The sequence below is a fragment of the Ctenopharyngodon idella genome, chromosome 13, assembly GCF_019924925.1.
Source record: "Ctenopharyngodon idella isolate HZGC_01 chromosome 13, HZGC01, whole genome shotgun sequence".
In the NCBI taxonomy this organism is placed as follows: Eukaryota; Metazoa; Chordata; class Actinopteri; order Cypriniformes; family Xenocyprididae; genus Ctenopharyngodon; species Ctenopharyngodon idella.
Genome location: NC_067232.1, coordinates 9717910 through 9736032, shown reverse-complemented (window position 1 = coordinate 9736032; position 18123 = coordinate 9717910). Strand labels below are relative to the sequence as shown.

Sequence of the window (18123 nt, the reverse complement as noted above, 5' to 3'; positions counted from 1 at the left end):
GTGCCAGTAAATATCAGTTTACTCAAATATACAGAAGATAACATGGGCTAACGAGCCAGAGCAACACAACAGCTACTAATAGTTCAGTTTATTATGACTTCTTGGTTGTAGTTTTTACACAGCATAGTTAATATTTCTTTGCTAACTCTAGATAAGTTTGTTAATACCATTTGAAATTGCACTCAAACTTCTGCAGCTCTATAAGCTATAAAAATGTTATTTTAAACCGTTGCAGTGGTATTGAAAACCACTATTAATTTCTTAATTTAAGACACATAGAATAATACAAGTGTATTCATTTTTATACAACAGACTACAGGAAAATAAAAGAAAAGAAAATAACAAAAACTGCTGGGACAGTCCCAGTTGAAGAGTTGAAAACTGTTTAAAATATTTATTTATCTTCAAAGTAATATGACTTCAGATGACTAAGGTGTTTTAGTGACCAATTACATCAATGCACTGGCTGATCTGGCCGTACGTTCATGGTCTTATAAATTTCCTTGAGAAGAAGCAGAGCTGTATCTTCAGATTCCCTGAAGAAAGAAACAGAAGAGTCTGTATTGTATTTCACAAAACGACTAATACAATTACATAATGACAATGTATGATCACGTACCAGTAACACAGATGACTCTGGAGTGCAAACAGGTATTCGTTAAAGCTCTCGATGGGTTTCTCTTGCAGGACGTAGTCAATGCGATTCCCTCCGTTCAGCAGGCCCACTTTTACTCTTGTTTCCTCTTCCTTCTGAGGCTCTGGACTGTCGACCATCTTACTGTCCTCTGCAAACAAATGTTCAGATTCAGATTTTGATCCAGTTTGCATTGAAGTGTGCACAGTGAACTGATGAGGCTGAGGGGATATGCACTGTGGTTGACTCACCTTCCCCTTCTTGCATTTCCTCTTCTGCTTTGATCTGACTGGCGACCATGGCGAGCTGTTCGTGCAGTTGAACAGAAGAGGTGTGAGCACGAGCAAACTCATTTAGAGTCTGCCAAGCACTCTTCAGAGAGCTGATGAAGCCTTGCTTAATGTCAGAGCCCATCCTGGATAAACTCTCTTTTAATTCTGAATGCAAAAAAATGTTAAAATTAAATCTCATACTCAGGAAACGAAGAAAATGCATTTCATTATAATTACAATAATTTTTATTTATATATATATAAAATAATTAACTAGCTAATTAAATATTTATTATTACTTAAAACGTTTTTAAAAAAAAAATATGTATCTTTTTTAAATAAAAATTTAATAATTGAAATAATATTTAAAATAAAATATTTTTTGAGGGTTAGTTCACCCAAAAATGAAATTTCTGTCATTAATTACTCACCCTCATGTCGTTCATCCTTGTTCATTTTTGATGAAATCCGAGAGCTTTCTGATCTCTCTATACACAGCAACATCATAACAAATTTTAAGTCCCAGAAAGGTCGTAAAGACATCATTAAAATAGTCCATGTGACTACAGTGGTTCAACCTTAATGTTATGAAGCGATGTTGCTGTGTATAGGGGGATCAAAGAGCTCTCGGATTTCATCAAAAATATCTTAATTTGTGTTCCGAAGATGAACGAAGTTCTTACGGGTTTGGAACAACATGAAGGTGAGTAATTAATGACAGAATGTTCATTTTTGGGTGAACTCATTCCCTTTAACTGCAAAGAAATTGTTACATACCGAGATGAAGCCTCTTCCTCCCTTTATGATGAGGGATCAAAACCGGCTCCAGTTCAATGTCTGGTAAGATCATGGGTTCGATTCTGTATGCAACTGGATCCAGCTGAGAGCACAATATCATTAATGTATTAGCGACACAGCTAACCCTGAGAATGTTAAAATTCCAAATCTTGTTCATTATTCTTCATTTACATTGACACTTTAGTCGTAAACCACGTGATTTCCAAAAGATCAAATGCAGCTGTAGAGAAGCAGAAGACAAACTAAGACAACTCACTGGATGGTAGATGTTGAAGAACCCTTTGCAGGTGGGAAGCTGGTAAGACTCTTCGATTTTCTCCACCCCACGTACTGTCAGAAACATCCCGATGGGAGAGCCGAGAGCAAAGAAATTCACCGGTTCAAAGTCCAGAGCGTGATATACCACCGACACCTGGAGGAGAACATCCAAGATTGTAGAACACGTTCACGTTTCAGACCCACAATCAGGTTCTGACAAAATTACCTTCATTTAATCATATCGGTCCATTGATCAATTTGGGATGGTGTATATTCGAGCTTTACCTGTCCTGTGCCTATTTCGAAATAGTTGTAATCCACATGGATTGAGGACATGTTCCTTCCCACTGGCAGTTTGCTGATGGCAGTATCTGGTATGGGTTCTGTCTGGACAGGAGGTTGGGTCTCTTTCGGTTCCTGTTTTTCTACAATTTTCTCTTTCACAGCCTTTCGTGCAGCCTGTTGAGAAGAAAATGTGTTTCAAAGCGTCACATCAGAATGGACAAATGAAAACCTGATGCAATATAAAGACGGAAAATATGCCTGTTTTGCAGACTTCTCTTTGACAAAGTTGGCAAGTTTTTTACGTGGCCCCAGAGGAATACCCATTTCCTTTAGGTCATCTATTGTGCACAACAGCTGCAATAGAGATGGAGGAATAGCAGTGATGAGTTGCTTATTGTTTTCAAAATAAAAATGTGTAAAAACAAATTTAAAATGCTCTCACCAGAGACTCAACATCAATCTTCTCTGTTTCGAAGGTGCTCAGATACTCAGACAAACCCAGCATCTCCAGAACAGATGACATGTTGCCAATCTCCTCTTCTTCCTCTTTGACCTCTTCCTCAGCAGCCGCTACAGTAGGCACTTCACTGGCCTGGACCACAGGACTTACCTACAACAATTAAACACAATTAATATAAGGTCATCTTAAACTCCCACAGATAAAGGTCATGTGTTCCAGGCGGATGCCATAAACAGAACATGTCATATTTTAATATACAACCTTAATAACATTTTTAAGATCATCCTCATCCAAAAAGTATTGATACCTGTTTCACATTAAGCGGAGCATTTCCATTGGTTACTGGACCTGATAAAGGAGAGCTGACCTTCTGATTGGACAGCAGGTCAAAAAGTATCAAAGAGCCTATAGATTAGGGGAAATAATAAATTAAAAGAAAATTGTAATACAAATATGAATGCTAGTTCAGTTCAATACATGGTGTTGTTACACACTATAAATGTACTCTAATAGTGCATCACTTTAGTTAAATTTTTATCTTAATCATTTAAGACCATGATTCAAAGCATGTAAAAGGAAAGGTCTCTCACCCAAGCTGTGTCCAGCCACAGACACTCTTCCTTTGAAGTCTGGGTTTCTTTGCATGAATAGTGCATGTAAGCGGTTGATCTCAAAAGCCACGGTGTCCATAATGGTCTGGCAGTAGGTTGGGCTGTTGTAGAAAAGCACGTCTAAAAGCGTTTCATTAGTGAAGTGACGCAAACGACCTGTGCTGGGCAGAGTAATCTTCTTTATCCTCCTACATGATTCAAAACATAAAAAGACAGAAAGAACTACCGGTAAATTACAAAACGTTTATGATATTACAGACATCATCAATTCAGGCAGAAATGTATAGAGAATTCAAGTTCATAGCAGAACCAATTGTACAGGGAAGGAGCTTTTTTTTTAAGTTTCTTAAAGGTTCCTAAACTTTCTGACCAACTAATTTCTGTATTTTTTCCCCCCCCCAGAGAGGGATAAGATTTGATCAAAAATACAGTAAAAACAGCACTATTGTGAAATATTATTACAATTTAAAATAACTTTTTTTATATACATTTTTAAATGTAAAAATGAAAATTCTGTCATCATTTACTCACCATCAAGTTGTTCCAAATCTGTATAAATTTCTTTGTTCTGTTGAACACAAAGGAAGATATTTTGAAGAAAGTTTGTAACCAGGCCGTTTTGGGGCACCATTGACTTCCATAGTAGGAAAAAAAATACTATGGAAATCAATGGTGTCCCAGAACTGTTCAGTTTCCCACATTCTTCAAAATATCTTCTTTTGTGTTCAACGGAACAAAGAATTCATACAGGTTTGGAACAACCTGAGGGTGAGTAAATCATGACAGAATTTTCATTTTTGGGTGAACTATCTCTTTAAGGCATCCTTGCTGAATAAAAGTATTAATTTCTTTAAAAAAATAAATAAATAAATAAATTTTATCAGTAATGTGTATTTTGAATAGATTTAACATATTTAAATGATATATTGGTGACTGAAAGGTCTGTACAAAAGAAAGTGATCATCAAAAGCAAAAATGGGAACATTAGTTTTAGGCCTAATATAGAGCATCCAAGTAAGGCTTCTTCTGAATGTGGCTGAACGTTGTGTCCCTACCTGTCAACCCCTGTAGCGTCACCATGCAGAGCCGTGTGCCAGTGCACAGGCAGAAACTCCACACGACTAATAACATGATCATCACGAGCCTTCTTAAAATGACTCTGCAACAATTTCAGGGACACACTGCGGAAGTCATCCACTGTAAACACAAACACAGCTTGATTGAAGCGCAATATAACAGTTGGATTCATTTTTACTGAAAGTGTTTGACTGAAATCCTTAGAAAACTGCATTCATCAGGAGACCAAACTTGCGTAACATACCACACTCCACCATGCTCCTAAACCTCAGATCACAGACGGGGCCGATGCCATGCACCATAAATACCAGATGATCCACCTGAGGCATCTCACCTAGACAGGAAAAGACAGTTTTCTTCAGTGATTCTGCCATGAATCCATTCACCTTCAAATAATACCCAAGAATCTGGAGTTTGAGGGCTGTTTGATGAGTTGTATTTTGAAACATTTTGAAAGTTGGGGGATTTTAAAATGAGAAACAGCTAAACAAATCACTCATTTTTTGTCTGGCTTAAATGAGAACAAAAGACTGATTTACCATCAGGAACTTCATCATGATCATCATCCACACCCCTCTTGACAACCCGAGGTCGAGTCTGACCATCCTGTGTCGTGCCCCACTCATCAGGCACGGCAGACGGCTGAAACTGCACAATCACCTAAGGAACCAACCAATCATTTATGCTACAAGAAGCAGTGCTTACTATATCTAGTGTCTGTTCTAAAGATACATTTACACGACAACGATGTACTAAAAACTGAAAAGTTTTTCCTTCACGTTTTTCTCATACAGGTGACAACGTCGTCAAAACAATCCCCGTTCACAAGCATCTGCGAAAACGGCTAAAAACGCTGTATTATGCATGCCAGTCCAGTAGCTGGCAATGTCATTTTGCAAGCAACAAAACCGTTTTTAGTTGAAAATGATGTTGTGTAAAATGCCTTTAGAGCATTTAAAAAAGTTGTACCTTTGGATTGTGCATTACGATGGTCTCACCAGATGGGAATTCCAGTCGTCGATGCCACTGATTAGTGGTAACAGCTTTCTTATATTCGGCCTGTTTACAGCAGACATGACAGTTAAAGCAGTTAAAATGGCATCCTAATAGTCAGTGTTCTGAATACTGATGAGAAAAAAGTATTGGGGAGCACAAACCTCCAGCTTCTCACTGAACTCTTCTGAATAAGGGATGAAGCGACTATCTGTGTCTCCTTTGTAGAACCAGGAACAGCGGCGGACCTCGGTGGGCTCTTCCTCCCAGTACACGGAGGTCCGTATGCGGTCATACAGCTGCACGTCATAGCGCCCTCCATCCGTACACACAATCACATTCTCTGGATCTGGCTGAACTGAAGCAACAGATTGCAAAGTGACTATGTTGTGAAATAGACTAAAAGTGGCCATATGCTCTTGGCATACATAGAAAAACACTTAACTATTGTTTAAAAAACAAATTAAGTTACAGTGACAGAGGCATTTAGCCTAACATTACTCAACTTAGTTAACAGCTGGTTTCATACATCATAAGTCAGAGAACTATTGCCAAAATTTTGGCAGTGCCTTGTGCAATTTTTCTGCCAATTTAAGTGGGTTTGATGAAAACACTCCCTGTCTTACCAGAGTTGAACGTCTCTTCCAAGCGAATGGAATCCAGAATACTAAAGGGAAGCCAGACCATCTTTGACTCCACTTGTTTACAGTAGAACCAGTGATGTTGGATAGACTCATAAACATTAGATGTGTATGGCACCATTGAGTTGGCAGGGACTAACGGTCCAGCCATGCCAGTCGATACAGGGGGTGGTGGAATCTGTGGTGGGGGAGGCTGAAGAATAGCAAAACAGTATAAGGACAAAGTACAATCCTTTTTAAAACTGTTACAAAATATGCCAGGTTTATTAAGCATGCTTAAAAACACACTAAATTGATTAAACTTAAAGTGGCAGTTCTCTCGATTTTATGAACATTACATAAGGATGCACCAATATCAATAGTGAAGTCAATACAAATACGTCGAAACAAATACGACAATTATTTTTTTGCTATAGTTTATAACCGATAAAATATTAATATTTTGTATATATTAATATTAAAACTCAATATTATTTTGTCTAAATAAATTACAAATAAAATATTAAAAACTATTTTTTTAATAAAGTCAATTTAGTTATTACAATATTATACTGTATCAGTATTTATAACTAAAAATATTAAAAATTGTTAGTGGTAATGGAAATAAAGTTGAAATAAAATATAATATAAATGAGAGTGAAATAAGTTTAAATACTAAAATTACTAAAACTAAAACAGAAATATTAGAACAAACAGGAAAAAAAACACTAATAAAAATGACAATAATTGATATGTAAATAAAAATATTAATAATTCTATGTGTCTATAAATAACACTAAAATATCACTATTGTACAGTATGAAAAAAATAAGATTTTATTTGATGTTATTGTATTATTAGTGTTTTTAAAAGTTAATTTTAAATGAGCATTAGATGATGGCAAAGGTAATCTAAATGTAAAATACAGGACTTGAGCATGAATAATTAAATACCAATATCGGCTGCTATAAATCAAATATCAATTGATTACAATAAAAATTAAAAAAAAAAAAATCTCTAATAATGGCCAACAACCAACTAGGTATCGTGCATTTCTAATATTAACTGCAGACGGTCTCTGTAGAAAATAAACAGCTCTGATAATGGCAGCAGATGTCATTTCGAGTATGACAGAGCCAGGAAAATCCCTCTTATATGCAACTATAAATTTAAAGACAAAGATGCCATTACATGACCAACCTTGGTGAAAGCTGTAGGTGGAGTCTGGAACGAGGGAGCAGGTGTCACCTGAGAATAGGGGTTTAGATGCTGGGGTGTTTGGCTGGGGGGCTGCTGCTGTAATTCAGGAGCCATGAGATAGGGACTAGCTTTGCTACTGGCAGCTGTGTGACGGTATGGATTATAGGACTGCTGGGAGCTCTGTGGAGGAGGAGTCGGTGCATTAGGCGGGGGAGTGTATGTACCCACAGGAGTCTGATTAGCAACAGGGCCATACTGCTGAGTGGGGTTCATGTGAGATATTGGTGGGTTTAGAGGCAGACTAGCTGCAATGGATACAGGTGACGGGCCTGTTGTTGATGGAACAACAGTGGCAGGTGGAGGCGGGCATGGATGTTGCCCGATAGAGGCAAACGGGTCGCTGCTGTTGGTGGTGTTTGAGAAATAACTGAACGTGGAGGCCTGAGGAGCTGCTGATGACGTCTGACCAAGAAAACTGTCTTCTTCTCCAACTTCACTGGCATCATCTTTACAGAGGATGACATAAAGAAATGTACATCAAATTTAGTTTATAATATTAGTATATGATATTAATATATATTAGTATTTACATTCTACTATTAGTATAAAGAAAAAATACACAAACTTAATATAATTGGTTAGTTGGAATATAATTTAAAAAAAAAAAAAAAAAAAAAAAGTCATTAATTTTTATTTAATATTTTAAAAATTTGAGTGCACTCAGGCTATAATAAATACTGCCCTGGATTTAATTGGTCTTCCTGCAATAATAAAAACCCTCAAAATTACTTTTTTTTTATAAAAAAAAAAACTAAGCTTTAAAAAAATAAAATAAATAGCAATAAAAAAATTTATTAAAAATTATTATCCATTGCTGTGATGTTTTTAATCTATTCACAGGTGAAATATGAAAATGAAAAGTGGAGCTTCAGGATGAAGACTGACTTTGATTTTCCAGATTTTATAAATGTTTTCATAAATATCTGACAGTGTGCATATGGCATTTTTTAAAATGAACCTTGTCCTTCTTTCAGGACATATTAGTAATGGTTCTTCAAAAGATACAAATGTATATTTCTGTGTTCCTATAATACATAATGTAATTTTAATTAAGTTTTGGTGTGATGACAGGTGGTTTCAGGGACAGTGAGTGATAATGTAATGCAAATCTTATCATTTAGATGAAGAGTAATGGCAGTTTTGAGTTAAGAACATAGTAATGAAAACAGATTAATTTCACACTGAAAATGTTACCGTTTAGTATATATATGTGCCCTGTATATAAAAGTGAGTGTAACGTCAACTGTTCTCCTTTACTAATCAAACAAATAAAATTAATACAAAAATCATAAAATATTTGACAACAGTAAAAACGGGAAATTCTGTTTACTGGATTTAAGAGTAAAATAATCTTATAGAAAGCATGAGCTAATTATCATAAAGAGCAGAGACCTTTGAGCTGGAAAAAAAAGAGGAAAGCTAACATCACTAGCCACGTAAAGCAGCTCATTTGAAGACTTTATAAGCTCACCTCCGGATAAAACTGCCGGGCCGGTGGCCTGACTGACAGGTAAGAACGGCAGGCTGAAGTTGAACTCCGGTGCTCCTGAAAACAGCAGATTTGCGCTGCTGCTAGGGATGTTATTGGCTTTCCTATCAGCCATTTTCAATAAAATATTACACGTAGCTTGTCCTCCGGTCGGAACAGGCAGAGCTTTTTTACAACACTTCCTGGTTCGTCACTGTAGAGCTAAAGGGGTTCTCTGGATTTTCACAGATCTTTGCTTCATTGATCGTCTGAAAGGTTCACACGGTCATCGACTCTGATGACTAGTGCATGATATACAGATTTGCGTCACGTTTACGTACTAAGGCAAAAGTAATCAAAGACAACCAACGTCGATAGTTTAAGTTCTTTCGTTTTTCTCTTAAAAACAATCGTGATACTAGAAAGCAAAAGTACTTTTAAAACGCTAATAAATATTAACTTAAAATATGTACAAACGTGTACAACAACTTCTTACTCGAATGGTTGAATAAATGCCAAATTTCAAACAGAATTTTATGGAAACACTCTGAATCATATCGGTTCTTATTATTATTGATATATTATAACTTAATGTAAATATTTATATATAATTCTGAATTATATTTTATATATAATTATTTAATATTTACTTTAATATGACAATGATTATTGTCATTATTGATTATTGACATTGTTTGTAGAAAGGATTTGACTAATTACTACTTTGTTTACTAAAGCCACTATCGGTGAACTACTGTCTAGTCTTCTTGACGAAGACTAGACAGTAGCGAAGCAAACATGCCCCCCAGTCACATGGTAGTTTTTATGACGCAATTTTCCCGCCACGACGTATTGTGCGGCACTGAACTCTGGAACGTGCTTGTTGTAGTTCTTGTCAAAGCAGTATTAGTTTTAACTTTTGTGAGTTTCTTAATCCTGCAGCGATGCCTACGGTTCACGACTGGATCAATAATCCACTGGGTGTCGTTGATGGGATGTTCGGTAAGAAGCAGCAGTCAAAATGTGTTTTTCCTACATATGCATTCATTTCGAAGAGGAGCATGTGATCGTCATTATTTGCTATGATTTTTAAAGTTTACATGTACTTACCTGAATTATACTGTTAATAACCATGCTATGCTTTGTGTTCCTGCAGCCCAAAGTCACTCCAGTCCAGACTGGGAGAAGAAAGTTGTGGAGTATTTCAAAGAGAAACTGAAACTTAACGATGCTCACACATGGGTAAGTTAAGTGTTAAAATCCTATCTGCTCTGGTATTTTTAGTGTTTTGACACATGTTGATAGCTTAGTACAGTATTCTTGCAGAAGGAATCTAAGTGTTTGTCTTTAAGATAGTGGCCAGTCAGCTGTGTACTGATATGAGGAGTGGTTTGTTTTGACAGATGGCATCGATATCATGCAATAGACTTTATTGGAAATTATTAGTGACATTCATCTGCTGGTTTTTCTAGGTTCCATCTCTGAATGATGTTCCCCTGCACTACCTGAAGCCTAATAGTCTTGTGAAATTCCGTTGCATGGTCCAAGATATGTTTGATCCAGAATTTTTCATGGGTGTTTATGAGATGAATGATCCCACATCAAACTCTAAAGTAAGTACTACTAAACCTGATTTAAAAATCCATTTGCTTAGTTTTTATGTATGGTATACATAAATACAGTCCATTAATTCTGTTTACCACCTGGGAATTTTGAGATAAAAGACCTGTTTGAACAATTTCTAAACCTGTCTTTACAGCAGGTGAAATGTGGAAAATACAAAGATGTCACAGAGTGTGGGGTGAGTAAATATTTGCCTTGTTAGCTAACATAGAGCACAGACCAATGCATTTATGTACTAAGCCTTATATAAATGCATGTTTGTTCGAATTCTGGGTTTTTATGGTTGGGGTCAAATTTACCCTAATTTGATTCAATACAATTTATCAAAAATCACACTATTAAAAAAATATATATATCAGCAAACCATTAACATTAATAAACATTTATTTGTTTATAAACTTGTGAATATTATAAAAAATATTTTTTTTAAAAATTAATTTTTAAACAGAAGTGTGGAAAAGCACTTCTTCTGTGTGCTTTCCTGAAGCACAAACAGTAGAGCAAAGCAACACCAAGATTGTGGGTTCAAATCCCTACGGACTGAACATGCATTAAATGATAAAAATGTATGCTTTCAATGCAGTGTAAGTTTCTTCTGATTAAAATGTCTCCCATCAGCATAAATGTAAATGCCCTCAGAGGGTAGTTGAGAAACTTACATGACAAAGTACATCAAAAAAGGGTTTTTTTTGGAGTCTGTGCAGCTGCCTTTAAAGGAACCAAAAATGGGTGAACATGAATACCCTCATTTCATTCCAAACACGTAAGATTTTCTTTCATCTTTGGAACACAAATGATCTTTTTTTGATGAAATGTCCTTCAATAGATAGCTACGGAACTACCACTTTAACATTTCAGAAATGTTCATAAAGAGATGGTATACAAAACTAATTTGTATGAATTAAGCAGTTTAGTCCAAATTTTCTAAAGAGACTCGATTGCTTTATATGATGAACAGATTGAATTTAGGCTTTTATTCACATATAAACACTGATCAACAAACATAAACAGAAGCTCAACTGAACCTGCTTTGAGCCTCCCTGTTTGGAAGCTCAAACTCCCTGCGTAACACACGAGAATGAACTTCATTGGTTCTCGCTCATGTCAAGCAAACATGCTTGATCTTCTGTTTACCACAGCTGATGTGTGAGTTGATGAATAAACATTCATATGTGAATAAAAGTCTAAATTCAATCTGTTCATTATATAAAGTGATCATTTCTCTTCAGAAAATTTGGAATAAACCGCTTAATACATATGGATTAGTTTTACAATCGCTTAATGAACTTTTTTGAAGAGTCAAAGTGGTAGTTGTTTATCTGTCTATGGAGGGACAGAAAGATCTCAAATTTCATCAAAAAGATATTTATTTGTGTTCCGAAAATGAACAAAAGTCTTATGGGTTTGGAAAAACATGAGGGTGAGTAATTAATAACAAAAATTTCATTTTTGTGTGAACTAACCCTTTAAATAGACATAAGCAACTGGACTTTATATCAGCAGGTGGACTTTAACTCAAGAAACACAGTGACGTCAGAGAGACAGACCTTTTATTGTGTCCCCATCCCAGGAGAATCTCAGTGGGTCAAGGAAATATCCTTTATACGGGCCAAAGAACTATCTTGTTTACACTTTGGATTCTACCAGCGTTTTGACAGCATATTATTGGTGGTTTCTCTTGTCCTTATTGACCAATATGGTAGTTCATCTATCCTTAACGGCTCAGAACAGCTACGCTGGCACCAGTCAGGCACGAGTGGTGCCCTCCACTTCCTATGTCCCGAACAGGCATAAGCGCAGCTATGAGGAAGACGATGAGATGGACACACAGCCCCAACAGATGAAAGATGTCAGTCAAGGTAAGAAGGAAAAATGAACTTCATTGGTCTGAAAAATGAATTTCCAGTGAGTATGTGGAAATTTTTAAATCTATCAATTATATGGGTTTATGTTTAAGATTTAAAATCTGACATTTTTCTTCAAACAGGAGCTCACAGCTCTGTGGAGTCTCATGGCAACATGGAGCCGAAGCGTCAGGAGACAAAAGCCCCCAGTCAGGACTCGTCCCCATCACATTGCACATCCAGTCTGGACCTCAACTTCCCTTTGCCTGAAGAAAAGGGCCCAGCCTGTCTTGTTAAGGTTTAACTGTTCCTTCTTTTTAAACTCTTAAACCATCATCTTGACAGACATTCAATTAAATTGTTTTTTTTTTTTTTTTGTAGGTCGTCATTTTTAATGCATACTTTTTAGACTAACACTATAATCAAGTTGTCTTGAGCAGGCACATGTTAACATTGTAATTTGCTTGCTATAATATGATGGTTTGTTCCATTGGATTGTTCCCCACCTACACAGACAGTCGTGTAACTCGGCCATCTTCTGTAATTGGCAGGTATATGAGAACTGGGACAGTTTTAAACTGAATGACATGTTGGAAGTATTTGGCATCCTTTCTGTGGACCCTGCCTTGAGTGTGATTGCAGATGAAAGGTAATCTGCAGCCTTTTTTTGATGGTTGTAATTGCAATAGGAGGTTCTCTATGATTAAACTGTAATATATTGTTTGTTTCATGCTTTCAGAGAGGCGTCTTCACTGCTGGACCCCACAGAAGGCATGGAGACTGTGGAAGAGCAAAGAGTTCACAGCCCGCCAGCATCCCTTGTACCACGACTGCACATGCTTTATGCCCAGCCTCTAGTGCACAACAACCCACTACTGCCCTCTTGTGCCTTGGAGAATAATGGTGACCGTAAGACATCACTCTTATGGATCAGTGAATTAGGTCTTGCAGTGTAAATCAGTGTTGTTTTAGTATTATTTATATACTATTATAGCAGACATCCCACCTGTCCCGGAAGTTCAGTAAGTCTTCCGTGTATTCATAGTGGCTCCCCGATGCCCTCAAATTAAATGTGTACACATCACGTACAAAATGTCATTTTAATGACACAACATCTCATTATTATGAGAAAATGTCATTTTAACGACATATCTCGTTATTACGAGAAAAGATGTCATTTTAACGGCATATCTCATTATTGTGAGAAAAGATGTTGCATTAATGACATCTTGTTATTACAACATAATTGAGTGGAAAAAATATTACCAAAGTACCACCGTACCAAAGCAACATTTCTAATTTTCATTTTTAGGTTTAAATTTTTCATCTAATAATTTATTTTATTTCAGTGGTATTTCAATTAACGAAAAGTGATTTTTTTAATAGTTTTAGTAAACAGTAACAACACTGGTGTAAATGCATTTGAGTAGAGCTGCAACTGTCTATTATTATTTAATATTAATGACATTATATTGACAAGAAGATTAAAGTCTTGTCAATATTAAAAAATAAAATAGAAGAAAATCATTGTTCTTAATTTCTGACTATTTACTTGAACATGTACTAATACTTTTATTAAGAAATTATAATAATAATGACATTATTTTTTATTTTTCTTATTCTTATTAAAATAATATTTTATGTGGTATCAAAGTATTAGCATGGACTATAGACATTTTGTATTGTGACAGTCCTGTCATGTCCAAGTGATTGTTGACTTGGGATGTCTGTGTTTGCTGTCTTCAGATTTAAGCGGTGTTCATGGGGAACTGGCTTCAGTCAGAGCAGAGCTGCTCACCTTCCTCACACATGTCCTGTTGGGGGATTCACTCGCTGCAGAGTACCTCATTCTCCATCTCATCTCCAATGTGTACGTTTTTTATTTCGAGTGGCTTTGTTGCATGTCTGAAGTATTCTGTAGCATGCAGTCCCCGTTTAATTTATGGCACTAATTTAAGCATTTATATTGTATACTTTGGAAAGTCCTATGCCATCTATTTGCTAGATGTATTATGATAATTTTCCACAGTGACATGTTTTTTTACACAAACAAATTTACCCACAGTCCTCAGACTACACATCATGAAATTTGCATTGTGTCTTTATTTTAGATACAGCAGACGGGATGTTCTTCCTTTGGGCAAATTCACATTGAATCTCAGTGGCTGTCCTCACAGCTCTCCATACACTGAGCATCTCTACAAGGTCATCCAACAGCTCGTGCCATCTGTAAGTCATCCAGATGTATCTTCGAATTATATTACTTCTCTCATAGAAATAATAGATTAAATACTGTAATAATAGAAGCTGCCGTTACTACTACTATTAAATTTGATTCCCCATTTTTGGTAGTCATTCCGGCTATGCATGAGTCTGCACAATATGAACAACCAACGCATGGTGCCCCGGAAAGATTACACGGCTAACCGCCTGGTGAGTGGAACTCTTCAGCTGGCCAATAACACGTCACTGTTTCTGGATGAGACACAGCTGGAGCAGGGCCAACTGGATACCACAGGTGAGAGCACTGATTATAGCAGGGAAAAGTAGTGTGCTGACTAGACGTACAGTAGGATTCCAAAAGTCTGAGACCACATTGGCTACATTTACATGCAACCTATAATCCATTTATAATCTTCTTTATGGCTCAGTCGGACTGAAAAGGATTAATGAAAACACCTCAATTGAAACTATTATGCACATGCACAGTGCTGTGATGCATGTGTCAGTATGCTTCTTGCAAACATGCATGTGTTTCATTATGTGAAAGAGACAGAATATTTGCTACATGTTTACTGATATATATTTTTTAGATAAGACATCAAAGCAAAAACACCAATCATCCACACAGTGACATAATTGGAGTAGTTTACTACATTTCTGAACGTTGTGACTAGGAACTGCAAATGTGCTTAATTTTGTTTAGAACGCATGTAATGCACATTTAAATGAATGTATGAATCGGATTGCAAAGTTTAGATTGACTTTTAGAACCTTCAAAGAATCTGAAATCATATTGCATTAATTCGGACTGACAAAAATGAGTGCATGTAAAGATATCTACTGAAAATCTGGCTTTCAAAATTATGTGAACATCATAGTAATAAACAGTAAAAAAACATCGACACAATTTATGTAAAATGTTCTGTATTATTTCTGTCACTAATCAAGTGAAAATGTGACGCTGTACAGACTGTTAGAGGTTCTTGCTTTTATTGAAGCTCAAAATGCTCTTTGGATTGTTCTCAAATCATGTTGGAGAACATGAACATCAGGTTTTACACAAACCTATGGAGTTTATGCAGCTTGAGTTCTGTTAACAGTGGCAAAAGAGAGACTAAAATTCTGAGATATTCTGAAATTCATGTCCATTAACTCAATAAATAATGTGTAATCTAAAAAGCCGTATATAAAGAAATCATGATCTCAGACTTTCCTACTGTAGCGTATGAACAGTAAGTTCATTGCCTGTCAGGAAGTGTGTGCTTGTGGTTTCGATACATTCATGTATTTCTATTTCTAAAAGTCTATTTTTATTCATAATGAGATGTGGTATAGACTTAAAGGGGATAGACTTAGTTGTTCTTTTGCCAAATTTACACTACAGAGGGGGCATAGAGAGCACTTAGGTGGCATTTAGGTGTCTTCAGACTGTTTAATGCTGCTCAGAGGTGGCATAAATGCATTTACACAGCAATCGCAACTATGTTTTGATACTGAGGGATGAGGCGGGTCAGAGAAGGTATAAATTAGCATTGCATTAGAACACTGAATTTTAAGTAGGCAAAGAGCAGTCTTAACTTTGGATTGCCTTTTGAATTGAGTCTCCAACAGCCTTGACATTCTAGGGTAATATCAATACACTTATCATCCAGCCTCTGTCAGAGACCGTTGCATGCTAGAAGGAAGTGTAAACATCCTTTTCTGAAGCAGCTGGAATTTACTTTTAGACTGCATTGCTCTGTTGTTCAGTGCATTTATCTTAGAGACACAAGGCTTTGTGTGCTGTCTGTTCCGGGTGTAGGTGTGCGGAATATCACTGCGCTGGGGAACCTGATCTCCTGGCAGAAGGTTGATTACGACTTCAACTACCACCAGATGGAATTCCCCTGCAATATTAACGTGCTTATCGCATCCGAGGGCCGATCGCTCCTCCCGGTAAGAACATCAGGCCTGAGTCCCTTTCAGCGTTTTATTATTAAAATATTACCCACATGTATTTGGGGGCGAATTAGAGAGACCGGCATCTTAATTTCCAACAGGTGGAAATGACTTGGGTTGAATGCCTCTCCCATGGGAGTTTCCATCGGGCAGTTAAAAAGATGGCCTAATATTTCCATTACAGTCCACAGGGTTGTCGTCAGCTCCCTGGCTGGGCTCTTATCGTGGCTTTGCCGTGATGCTAACAGCCTGTGGAATGTGCTGTGCTATTCCTGTACGTCAGCTCTCTAGTTGCTATGGTGGCAACTCTACCGAAAGGATATTAGAGGGAGAGGGCAGGACGAGCCACTTATTTAATGGCATGAAAGCTCAATACACAGTATTTTACAAAGTTTAAAAAGGCACTAAAGGTTTAGTAGGGGCAGTTTCATGATTCTTTAATGGCTTGGCATTTCTACAAATGAGAATTTGAAATATCACAGTCATTTCAAAAAACATATTCCACAGTAGAAAAAGCAACATTTAAATGAGTCTTTGAAGAGATTTTCTTCTTTGCTTTCTCAGTCTGACTGTCAGGTTCACCTACGACCCACCCTTAATCCACCTAACCTGGAGGAGTACCTGAGCGCGGTGCAGGTGGCGCAGGTTCCATCTCAGCTCAACAAGTATCGCGTCTATCTGAGTATGGCACGTGCCCTAAACTACACCATTTCAGATGAGATCACAAAGGTCAGGATTTTGTCTGATAGGATTGTCTGGATGTTTATGATGATTAAATTTCTTCGCTGAACCGCATGCTACTCTTACTGTTTCTACCATAGAAAGATAAGGTGCAGTAAGAGTAATATGATATGATGTTCCAAATTCCGCACTTGTCTCATGGTTGGTGGTCTTGATCTGTAGGCAGTAGAGGAGGACTTTGTTGAAATGCGAAAAGATGACCCTCAGAGTATGTCTGCGGAAGACCTTCATAGATTGCTGGTTGTTGCGAGGTGAGGTTTTAATTGCCTTTTCGCAGCTAATCTAGTTCTGTTAACCATAATAAGCAAATTAAATACCAATTTGTATTCTGTTTCAGGTTGCTGTCATTAAGTCACGGGCAGAACACACTCTCTAGAGATGGCTGGATGAAAGCCAAGCAGCTAGAGGCCTTGAGAACAAGTCGAACACAGCAGCAGAAATGTGTGAATGGAAACGAGCCTTAAAATATATTGCTATTTACAAATACTTTAACAGTAACCATACTTGTTAATATTTTGGATTAAAATGTAATGTTTTCATATGGCATATGACTTTTTGTACAGTTTTTTTTTTTTACTTCATTTTAAATTTGTGGGAAACCTTACAGACACTGGTGAAGTAGATTTTTGATGTATGCATTGTTAAATTTTGATTTTGGTACTTGCATTGTATATTAACATTTATATGCAAATGCAGACATGTGACAGAATAAACTGCCTTACAGCAAACATGTACACTTATGGCACAGGGGTATTAGAAAAAATAAAGTTTTGAGAACTTTGCATATATAGTCTTACTTAAAATATGGGGTAACAATTTATAGTAAGGTTCCATTTAACTACATTAGTTAAGATGAACAATGAAAAATAAAGCATTTATTGATCTTAATGTTAATTTTAACATTTACTAATACATTATTAAAATCAAACTTCAATTAACAATGCACCACTGTGTTTTTAATGTTAATAAATGCTGTAACAGATCCATTGCTCCTTGTTAATGCATTATCTAATGGGACC

General features: G+C 36.6%; 2 protein-coding genes across 4 annotated transcripts; one reads left to right on the top strand and one right to left on the bottom strand.

The window, feature by feature from the left end:
• Positions 1-73: 73 nt before the first annotated feature.
• On the bottom strand, positions 74-8963 carry sec23ip (SEC23 interacting protein). The gene is made up of 18 exons (XM_051915915.1): positions 8739-8963; positions 7208-7713; positions 6014-6221; positions 5552-5745; positions 5364-5453; positions 4934-5054; positions 4639-4728; positions 4373-4514; positions 3297-3505; positions 3014-3111; positions 2689-2856; positions 2505-2600; positions 2247-2420; positions 1960-2115; positions 1683-1785; positions 886-1071; positions 620-785; positions 74-536 (listed from the first exon to the last, which is right to left on the bottom strand). Exons 1-18 carry the CDS (start codon positions 8869-8871, stop codon positions 455-457), a joined length of 2922 nt encoding a protein of 973 aa, XP_051771875.1. The 5' UTR covers positions 8872-8963; the 3' UTR covers positions 74-454.
• Positions 8964-9512: 549 nt separating this feature from the next.
• Positions 9513-17886, top strand: mcmbp (minichromosome maintenance complex binding protein). Of its 3 annotated transcripts, none has more exons than XM_051915917.1 (16): positions 9513-9737; positions 9892-9977; positions 10208-10348; positions 10495-10536; positions 11862-11952; positions 12089-12217; positions 12346-12500; positions 12754-12851; positions 12942-13111; positions 13949-14072; positions 14314-14431; positions 14555-14720; positions 16227-16360; positions 16928-17092; positions 17267-17355; positions 17442-17886. In XM_051915917.1, exons 1-16 carry the CDS (start codon positions 9680-9682, stop codon positions 17566-17568), a joined length of 1893 nt encoding a protein of 630 aa, XP_051771877.1. In that variant the 5' UTR covers positions 9513-9679; the 3' UTR covers positions 17569-17886. The 3 variants fall into 3 exon arrangements, with proteins under 3 accessions (XP_051771877.1, XP_051771878.1, XP_051771876.1); XM_051915918.1 differs by having other exon boundaries at positions 9515-9737; positions 11859-11952; positions 12942-13105; XM_051915916.1 differs by having other exon boundaries at positions 9515-9737; positions 11859-11952.
• The last annotated feature ends 237 nt before the right edge of the window (positions 17887-18123 follow it).